This window comes from Aplysia californica, unplaced genomic scaffold (assembly GCF_000002075.1).
Source record: "Aplysia californica isolate F4 #8 unplaced genomic scaffold, AplCal3.0 scaffold00106, whole genome shotgun sequence".
Classification (NCBI taxonomy): Eukaryota; Metazoa; Mollusca; class Gastropoda; order Aplysiida; family Aplysiidae; genus Aplysia; species Aplysia californica.
In genome coordinates, this window is record NW_004797376.1 from 95,625 (window position 1) to 106,776 (window position 11,152).

At 40.9% G+C, this 11,152-nt stretch overlaps 1 protein-coding gene across 1 annotated transcript in view; it reads right to left on the reverse strand.

Moving 5' to 3' along the window:
* Positions 1-11,152, reverse strand: part of LOC101857781 (guanylate cyclase 32E) — a gene marked incomplete in the record, with an annotated part of 173,169 nt that overhangs the window by 41,121 nt on the left and 120,896 nt on the right. The window contains 2 exon segments of the mRNA XM_035969023.1: positions 2,664-2,860; positions 10,072-10,215. Coding sequence (XP_035824916.1) covers positions 2,664-2,860; positions 10,072-10,215 — 341 coding nt within the window.

Genomic DNA, 11,152 nt, shown 5'->3' on the forward strand with positions numbered 1-11,152 from the left:
CAGACAGACAGACAGACAGACAGACAGTTAGACAGACAGACAGACAGACAGACAGACAGACGGACAGACAGACAAACGGACAGACAGACAGACTGGCAGGCAGACTAATAGACAGACAGAAGAGGGGGGACGAAGAAGGGAAAGAGGGGGACATAAAAAGAGAGAGTGAGGGAGAGAAAGAGAAGATGAGTGAAATTGAGACAATTGGAAACGACGACTTTCACACACAGCAGAGAGCAGAATAAATTGTGGAATTTCGTGTTAAGATTAAGGAGAGCACTCGACACAGAATCAAGCGTCCTGATACCCATTTTTTGGCCACGGGAAAAGAATTTCGGTTGACAGGTATTATGCACAAAAAAGAGCTGGTCTAAGGAAGGGTAAGCAAGGACTAATGAGCCAAGCTGGTGTGGTGTACCAGGAAGTTGTACCTCATCTTGGTGGAAGAGGGAATTCTCAGAATCGATCCAACGGCTCGCTAGGGGTCTTTTTTTTTAATTTCATGTTTTTATGAAATTCAAAATTTTATTTTCTGTGTCCAGATCGACCCAATGTAGATACTTTAGGAGAACGGCTGCTTTGACCCTGCCTGTCAGAACCTACCCAGACCTTCTCCACTCGGAATTCGAACCCATTTCATCTATGTTGGACAGAGAAGAGCGTAGCTATTACGCCACACCCCCTGGTGCTCGGGCGCTGAATCCGTTTATGCATACAAGGTTGAGATTATACCTCATCATTTGGAAAGGGTTTTTGTTTCACAAAACCGTGTCTTCTGAATGCCCAGGCCTGATCTTCGGAAATCCATAGAGATAGACAAGGATTACGCGTCTCCGAGAGGCAAGCTGGGAGCCAAGAGTCGAATTAATCCAGCCTATACAAATCTAACCTTGTTCGCCTGCTATTTTGGCGCTCTGAGAATCGCTACCGATAAAATTTTAGAACAGGCCTATAACCACGCGCTCTGCATTCACGTTAGGGATGCCAAGCTGCAGAATAAAAATAAAATATCTCAGGTGTCAATAGTTCAAAATAGGAAAGAAACGTGAAGCTCCATCGAGAAAGGTCGATGTGGAAGGGGGGGGTGCGTGTACGCATAGGTTTCCTAGGGGGGGGGGGGGGGGTTGGTCATGAAGAATGAATATGGCACCTGTTCTCTTGGTTCCTACATAGACAAAAATCTTTTTTTTTTTAACTGCTTCAAGGCGAGACTACAAGCATAACTGGAGAAGAGTAAACGGGGGTGGTTAAAATTAGAACATGGGTGAGGACCCTGAAGAGATGAGGTCAAAAACGTCTAACAGAATGTAAGAATTGGTGTTAGCGATACTGACGATAAAACATAAGCCTTGATGTTGGTTTAATAGGAATAGATGCTGAGCAGAAAAGGTTGTGCGACTTGATAAGACTTGAGGCTGTGATAACAAATCCCGACCACTGATTGCTTTTGTTGATAGATAATGAACAGCTATGTATAGGCCAACCCTTCTAAACCTCTGAAAGCTGGAAAGTTACCAAAGACAGTGAAAATAAAGCAGAAGGAACAGAAATGTGGTTTCTCAGGAAGGCGACGTGGGCCCCTTACAAACAAAAACCATTTGGAAGGAACATATTATACAGTTTCTGTGATAGGGAGTCGATATAAAGACCCTGAATATCTTTCTCTCACTGGTAAAAATTAACGGCAAACTAGGCAAGGGTAGACACAGAGCAGATTACTTTAGAAAGTCTGGTCAGGTGGTTGACGGGGGAAGACCGGGATAAAAATAATATTAATTATCATAATAATAATAATAATAAAATAATAATAATAATGATAATAAAAATAATAATAATAATAATAATAATAATAATAATAATAATAATAATAATAATAATAATATAGGTTTTTGAGAACATCAAAGCAAAGAAATGAAGGGCAAATCTTAGTAGTAATCACTGTTGCGGATAGACGGTGATGATAATAATCAGTAATGCCTTAAAGTGTAATATTTTTACAGTTAAATAGCTGTCTTACAATTCAGTGTGTGTTGGGAATGTGACAGAGTTGACTGAGAAATTAAGCCCCTATCACTGCATATTTTCACGTACGGTTCCCAGTGATTTACATTATCAAGATAAGTGGATAGAACATTTTTTTAAATTGTCGGCAAGCTGTTGAGAAGCCCATTTTAAAAGAATAATTTAAATATCCGTTTCTTAATCTGTGGTATCAGATGCATGTGCCCCAGAAATATATTGTCGAAATTATGGTTCTAATTGTCTGGAAAAAACAAGAAAAGCATTACTTGTATCATCATCATCATCATCATCATCATCCAGTGCCAGATCTGCGACAGACTTCGGCGATCATGGTTCTCCATTCATTCCTTAAAAATCTACGTTCCCCTGATCTTTCCCCTTTATCCATTTGTTTAGGGTCCCTACGTAGGTTACTCTGAGCCTACCCCTGCCCCGTTTGCTTTCAATTTTGCCAGTGAGAGCTAGATGTTCAAGACATTAATTGAATACGATCTTAAAAAGGAATGAGACAGTTTACTCTTACTCCCTAAAAACATTACTTTCTGGGATTTTAACGGTCGAACAGCTTGTCAACTATACAGAATGTTTTAAAATTCCATGTGTGGTTGTTCTTTGAAGTTTCAACCAGCAGAAAACCTCACCTTGGTTTTTAAGATCGTAGGTGGGGTGACAAGATTGATGGGCGGTTTTGTATTCCTTTCATACACTTGCACCTCGAAAGTCTCCTCGTTCAGGACTTTCGTCTCCGGCCACACGAGCAGAACATTCTGGAACGCTTCCGCCAGTTCCCGTTTTTTCTCGGCTTTTATATAACCAAGTTTTGCCGCCTCCTTTCCAGCTGGAGAGAGGAGAATCATAAGATATAGAATGAATTACGTTCATCAAAATATTTTTCCAAAAGATAAGATAGGATAAGATAAATCTTTATAATCAAAGTCCTAGCACCTTGGTTTGGCTTCTAAACATCTTAACACACACACACACACACACACACACACACACACACACACACACACACACACACACAAAATACACACACACACAAACACACACACAAACACACGCGTACACGTACACACATGTTAGAAAAACAGTGACGCAATCGTGGGTAATCTACAGGAACAGTACAGCTGCGGTGCAATGCCAGGGACAACGACAGGTTTGGGAAAAATAAAAGTTAGGCTACAAAGTGGCGTGGAAACAAAAATAGCTTTTCACATTATTAATAACACTTTGCATCAAAGACGTTTTCTTACTTAAACGACAAATTTAAAAAGCCACAGAATGGATGACTGCTTAAATTACAGTTTCAGATGTTATCATTCATTATCTCCCTCCTCTCTCCTACCCCCCCCCCCCTCCCCAAGAAATCAAGAGAAAGCTGGCACTTCAGTTTTCGTTATTCGGTTTTTGTACAATTACTGAACTTCCTGAACCAGCGGTATCAGCTGCAGTTAAATGAGAGGCACAACATTTGATATCCACCCCCACCCCCAACCCCAACCCCCCACGAGACTGTCCAACTTCTTTTGGAATCGAACCCAAACTTCCACAAATCCTTTAAAGTAAGTTCATTTACCAACAGTGCCACGGTGGTCAGTTTAATTACCAAACCAGCCAGAGAGACCAAGAGCACAATATTACAACGGCCCTATCAGAGGCATCTTGTCAATATGGTATAAGTAGAAATTATGTTGCTTAATTGCTTTTTTGGTTGTTGGCTTTTTAAAATCTCACTAGGCAGCGTTTTCATTTCAAAATACACGAGGGTGTTTCTAATGAAAATAGTGGGGAAATAAAGAAAACAATGGCGTTCAGGTTCGAATCCACGGCGTGCCATTCTTGGACATGGGTTGTTTTAAAGTTTTCACAGCAGATATAGGACACGACCTAGGTAGGACGCTCCACCTCACAAATTAATGGTCTGCATTAAAACCCTGACAATACCATTCTCTATTCTGATTATTTTGTAACGTTCCCAACCTATCGAAACGTCCCTGAGAGGTTTGTCGTTGAACCGTTTAGCTGCTTGCTTAGGTTTTGGGTAACAACCATCAATGAACTGACCACGAATTGTTGTGCGTTTGTTATAATCTCATCAAAGAGATAGCGCAGGGTGAGGGGTAGGGGTAGGGGTAGAGATAGGGGTCGGGGTTGGGGTAGGGTTAGGGGTAAGGGTAGGGGTAGGGTTAAGAGAGCAATATTTATCATTGGGCCCAAAACCGGACTATCAAGAAATATCATGTCACTCGGAAATGTAACGTAGTAAGATCGACTTTGACATTAACACTATAGAAAATTATACATGCATACTTATGACTTTCTGCTGAATCATTATGTAAGATTCTACTTGTATTGAGAAGTAAAAACCCGCAGTCTTTAATTCCTCAATGAAATGCCGTTCTACTACAGTTTGCTACAAGAATCATATTATGTTCTGTGCACCTTTTGTCTTTCTCTTATCCTTCTGTTCACAAGCAACAAATACTAATTTAGACACTTCCAGTGATTCCCCCATGCGTAGTTTATCCTTCTGTTGCTATTCGCATATTCCATCTTCGTTATGAGGGTCCGGGGAAATATTATCTCCACCCGACAGGAACTATGATCCTTTCAGTTCCCAGATGAATGTGGCAGCTTCGATGCGATCTAGACTCGTAAAACGACACCGTTTGTTCGCAATAACCAATGCAGTGCAACAAGACATTGACTGGCCGTTTTACAAAAGAGCATAAAGCTATAATGGCCCTCACAGCCAAGCAAGCATTTTATTGGCACTTATCGAGATGGGGTTTCTCTTTTCTTCGGGGGCCAAAAGGGGCAGATGGATTTTGGAGTTATCTGTGGTGGCACGAAAGAGAGAGAGAGAGAGAGAGAGAGAGAGAGAGAGAGAGAGAGAGAGAGAGAGAGAGAGAGGGGGGGGGGGGGGGTGGGGGGGGGAGAATTAGTGAGCGAGAGAAAGATAAATAAGGAGTGAAGTAAGTACAATTTAGTTAATTCATTGGTACTGTTCATTACAACAGACTATATTAATGTATGTATTTTGTTGAGAATATGAAGCAAGTAGATGATTTGGCCACAAAGTACTGCTTGCAAAGAGTAAAAGTTACTGTTAGATGGTCTTCACTCTGAGAAGGGAGAAAAAGGGGGGGGGGGCAGAGAGAGAGAGAAAGAGAGACAGAGACAGAGACAGAGACAGAGACAGAGACAGATGGGGGGAGGGAGAAAATACACTGATGAACTTGATATCGCCCCATTTACATGTCCATGTAAATTTTCTCGCCTGAGATCAATGAAGGTACATTCATTCATTCATTCATTCATTCATCATTCACTTTTATTTAGGTGTGAGTGTATGTTTCGCGTTTCGAAGTTCAGGGGGCCCCCTTATGGGCTGTGTACTTTATATCCTTTTTACCATCTCATCATCATTAATGGATCCCAAAAGTGACTTCTTACGTGATCCCAGCAAAACCCGCTAAAATGTCTCGTGGATAATTTCACGCGTTCCGAAACATTGGGCCAGTTAGCTCAAGTTGCTGATTGGGGTCACTTCCTGAAGCAACGATATAAGGTAGAACTTGTCTAAGACGACTGACCATCTATTGTTGAGGAGATAAATGGTCACAAAGACAGAAGGTCCTCTGGCTTTATAATATAGAGTAAATAGCAAAAGGGGAGCTGAAAAGTGGTCGTTTGGACAGGTGATTGTCCTGGAAAGATGATCCTTAGAGTAGGTCCGACTATAATTGTTATGGAGCACATCCGTAACTTCCAGTTTTGAACGAGGGTCCATTTTAGATTTTGATTGTCGTCATGATTGATAAAGGGACTGAATGTGTAACCACTGAATATTCTTCTGATCTGTTATGATCTTCGAACTGCCATGCCTCCAAAATGACAGAGGCCATCCATGATTGAAAACGGTGTCAGTGTTTTTGGCAAGGGCTGTTTTTTTTTTAAAACTCTAAAACGGGGTTTGCAGATTTCAGACCGAATTCATTTTACTTGCATTGCAACATTGTATGCTAATCAAAAACACATGGTAAATATAAAGGTTTTATGTAACCTGACGACCAGATTTTCCTCCCCTCTCTGACAACAAAAATGCCCTCCAGAGACACTACATCCTCGGCTCTGTGCTTCAAACAAGGAAGACGAGTAAATTGAAAGGACGGACGAATATTGTCTGAAATATATTAGACATAATGCCTTATCCTGCCTTTGAACCCATAAATCCTGGTATTTTATTCTACATTCCACTGAGGCGATGATATAATGAGTCTGCTTCAAATAACAAAAATGATGTACAGCTTGACAAAGGATGAGGATTTTGTCGCCAACAGTTTTATTTCCCCTGTACATTTGGCGATATGCAAGAAGGAAAGACAACGCCTTCATAAATGTTAACTTTGTTTCCAAGCTTCCCGCGGGAATGAAGACTCGATGACAGGCACGGTTGCTGTCAGCCAGCGTTGCAACTGTTCATGTCTCAAACCACATTTGTAAGACGTTTCTCTTTGGATGATTCGGAAAAGATAATGAGGAATCGAAAAGAAGTTATGAATATTATTACAGTATATGCCATGCATAATGTCGTTTCCATAAATACTAGTTTCTTAGCCGTTGCAATGATGGGGCTCTTTTGGAAGTTTCACAGTTTGGATTTCCTCCAGTTGTCACTTTGATCATCTTTTATAGCGCATTTCTTTTTGTGGGCGGGCATAAACAGAGTGACCATATTGTGCGTTGGGTGTGAATTTGTGTGTGTGTGTATGTGTATGCGTGTGTGTGCGTGTGTGTGTGTGTGTGAGGGAGTGTGCGTGGTGTGTGTTTGTGTGTGTGTGTTTGTTTGTGTATGTGTGTGTGTGCGTGTGTGTGTGTGTGTGTGAGTGTGAGTGTGTGTGTGTGTGTGTGTATGTGTTTGTGTGTGTTTGCGTGCATTTGTGGATTTTTGTGCATGTGTGCGTTGGGGCGTGTTTTTGTTGCTTAGGGCACGCAAAATGTAAGAAATTGCTCAATTTAAAGCGGTTTTAGCAAGCTTATTTTACCTGGCTCCGAGTAACTTTTTCATTGTCATTTTGTGATAGTGTGATAGTCTAGACCCATTTCGAGAATTTGCCACACCCCTACATCTCGGAGAAGTGGGTTCATTTCGTTGTTGTTTTCTTTTTGTTTGTTTGTTGTTGTTTTTTCTTTGGATTTCTTCATGCGGGGGGAGGGGGGGAGTCCCACTAATTTAAAAATTAGAATGACACTACCGGCCTACATTTAAAAATTACACATGGTGATACAGAGCAACAACAATATATGGTGTGTAGCCAAGCATGTCACTCGATCTGGACCGGAAAAGCCGGCCTCACATAGAACATTTGGTGAAACAAGAAATGTGAAGTCTGAAACATGAAACGCCTGTGACAAAGAATGACAACAAAGATTTTAATGGCTGCCTGCACATAGGACGTGGCTTGAAAATTGTAACGTGAAATGTGTTTTAACACACGTTGAGGTGAAATGAACATGTTCATTTTTTGTGTGGCGTGTGGCCACAGACGAGGACTCAAGCAAGTCATGCTGGTGGCTTCCTTTGAAGTTTTCATTAGGCGGGTAACAAAACTGGGGTAACAAAATTTTGTGAAAATATGCTGTATATTCTGCACCAGTGCATCAAAGTTAGCAAAGTCTACGAGTATACGACTGGTTTTAAAGCTTAGTTCAAAAGAGTTTACATGTCGACACAAAGAGTCACCCAAATATAAATTTGGGGCCATCTATCCCAGCTCTCCATTGATCGCCGTATCACCAAGAAGTAAGCACAGGTCTATCAGAATGGACGATTATAGAAAAAGTAGTTAGTAATTGAGTTAGTACAATCCAAGCCAATGATATGGGACCCTACACATCGAGACTACAAAAACAGAGATCAGAGGACCCAATAGGTTGTAAAAATGGAAGCACCAGAGATTTAAGTTCGTCGTGTGTCCAATACGACATTCTCAAATAATAATTATTGACAGAGTTCATCATCCCTCTTTTCCTTCAAGGGACAAATTGTGTATTCTCCTCTTGTATGTCTCAAACTCAAAAGGAAATGCTCTCGAGACCATAAGCTGCGCTTTCTTCTTTTTCTGCGCTTTCTCAGTAGAACTAAGATCATCAGTGTGTCTTCATCTGACGAGTACATTTTGTCAACTGAGCTATCGAGTTGGCCTACTACGGAATTGGTGTTTCTCATTTCGTACTTTACCACACGCCGGTCCTATGTGATTGCCTGATGTTTCTAGTTTCACGTTTCTTGCTTCAAGTTTCATATTACGCGTTTCACTAAACGTCCTTTGTGGGGCCGGCCAAAGAGGGTGGAGGGGAGGAGCAGTTCTTCACGCCAACTTGTCCTTTGTAATGGAGAAAAGCGCTGTATGTGCTTCCAACTTAATCTCGTTAATAGTAAATATCCTGAATCTGTTGCCCATTTTCAACTGTGAGAAACTTCAATATCTCAGAACAAACTGTCCAGCGTGCACAAATAGAAATTGCCTTCAGTTTAAATCGTAGAACCAGCACGTTGCACTGAAGACGCGTTCCCACTCATTTATTATCCCCTCTGAGAAAGGCAAGGTATGAGCAAAAAGGGGAAGAGAGCAGCCCACGCATATTTCTTGGGACAACAAATCGTGGAACATGCATGGCGACATACGTTGGTATGTTGTAAAATTGTGTATTCGTTCTCGGTCCTTTATATCGCTTACATTCGGACAAATTGTTGAGAGTACCAATATGACAGTAGTCGTGACAGGCAGCTCAAAAGATACAGATACATAGCAACAATTTGTAGTTTGTGGAATCCGACAAAAGCCGGGGTCAAAACATCAAAAATGTTGGACTCAACTTAAACCACGAACTCTACGCACTGCTAGTGACACATTGAGTATGAAGAAAACTGTTCCGTAAGCACTATTCTTTGAAAACGTCGGTTTCACTATTTATGAAAACCTTTTGACAGTTATAAAAATCCGATAAAAGAAAAATAGATAGGTCTTTCTGAACGTATAATTACCATGACGATCGAAAACAATGCCTAGGTAAGAAAAAACAAGTATGAGTTAAGGGGAAACATTGTTTAGCGGCAATAAGTGGAATCGTGGTGTCAAGTCGACCAGGTGCTCAGATAAAAGACAAAAAGATATATCAAAGAAGTATCATTAAAACGTAAATAATGGCCAGGGACAAGTTAGATGTGTTCTTTCATTGATTTAAACTGTGTTCATACGAAAAGGCACCCCACTCATGAGTCTGTATAATAGAACAATAAGCGTGTGTTTTATTGTCATACACACTTTCACAGGTGCACCCAAAGTGCTCTAGTGCATACGCATAACAGACACAGAGAATGAGTCTGAGGGGAGGCATTATGAAAGATTTTGTGGCCTTCCTTTCCCTGTCACTATGCATTCCGGGTTTATATGGTATCGGCAATGTTGTGCCTCTATTGTGTAACCTGTTGCAGCATCTATGAATACAAATAACTATCTAAACATTGTGATAGCCCTCCAGCATTCTTCTATTTGCAAATACGTTTTGTGTAAGAATTAAGTGTGCAACCTGAAAATATAACTGTTGGAATACGTTGGTATTCATGGCAGTAGAATGTAGGATGGAGGAAAAACCTCTCATTCATGTACTGAAACTGCGTGAAAGGCTTCACCATTATAATGTAGTCACATAACTTGATATTATCATGTTGTGTTTTGTTTTCTGTGCCTGTATTCTGGAATTCAGCCAGGAAAGGGGTTGGGACGAGTATCTTAACTTGGCATTATGCGTGAGGTTCTGGTTACAAGAAATATAAGGAAACAGAAAGAAATCACCAGTCCTCTTCCTTACAGTTTAACGATAGCAAAGTTAGAAGTACCACCGAGGAAGTAGGGTATTTGACTTTTTTAGTTATCAAAATATTAAAGAAAGTAATGTATATAGCTCATCGCTCTAGTTCAGCTCATTACATTTTAGTAAGAATGGGTGCATTTTTTTTTTATGCCTGGTGATACTCACTCAGATAGAAATATTCGAGCTTGTAATCCACCTTTGAGTCGTCCACTGCAATGACCGCATATTGTCCCCTCTTGTCGACGAGAATCTCTCGCAGCTTACGAATGAACAGTAACAAGGACTCGTGAACACCAAGGAACACGTACACTGAAAAAGCAAAAACACGAGGCATGTCAGTTAAAATATCGGACTACTTTTTCCTTTGTTTCTTTTGTTTTGCATTGGTCACTTTTTTATCCTTCAGGGTTTGTTGTTGTAGTTATTGTTGTTGTTGTTGTTGTTGTTGTTATTGTTGTTATTGTTGTTGCTGTTGTTGTTGCTGTTGTTGTTTTGTTTTTTAGACGATGTGAGCGTGGGGAGGGGGTATACCCTGGACTTTTTTTCCTGCAGAGAGGGTGGGGGGGGGGGGTAGGTATTAGGACAGATACCTTAACATTAAGTACTCTTTTCGCAGGCCTCTGAAAAAATTATCCGTCGTTTCTAAAGTATTGCTGGTACATTTACTTTCAATTCGTACTTGCAGGTAAAAGCCATGCCAAAAGACGTTTCAGGGCTAGGAAAACCCTCTCTAATTATAAAGAAAAAATGTGGTCATTATGTCCAGCTTGTAAGTACTTCTCTGGAGCATCTGAAGGGCTCACTTCTTAACTAAGATGTCCTCATTGTTTTTACTGTAAGTGACCCAGTTTTTGTCCTTTATTATTTATTGAACTTGACCTAATTTTGAAGCCTACACTACTAGTACCCTTTGATAAATACTCATCCCGTCTGCTTCCTCCTCTTCCTCCTCCGCCCTCCTCCTCCTCCTTCTTCCTAACCTCCCCCTCCTCCTCCTCCTCCTCTCTCTCTCTCTCTCTCTCATGCTATCTCAAACTGATTGCTGGAGAACTGGCAGGTTCTACATCTTTTCTCTCCGTATGTCTCTCTGTCCGTCTTACTTAACCACTGTTTCCCACAATGACTGTCATTGTGTCGATATACTTCTCTGTGGGCCATATACTCAAACAAACAGTCGGTGAATGATTTCAACGCATAACCCCACGTCTCCATCACTAATTCGTGCTTTGACTTAACCCCGCGTACT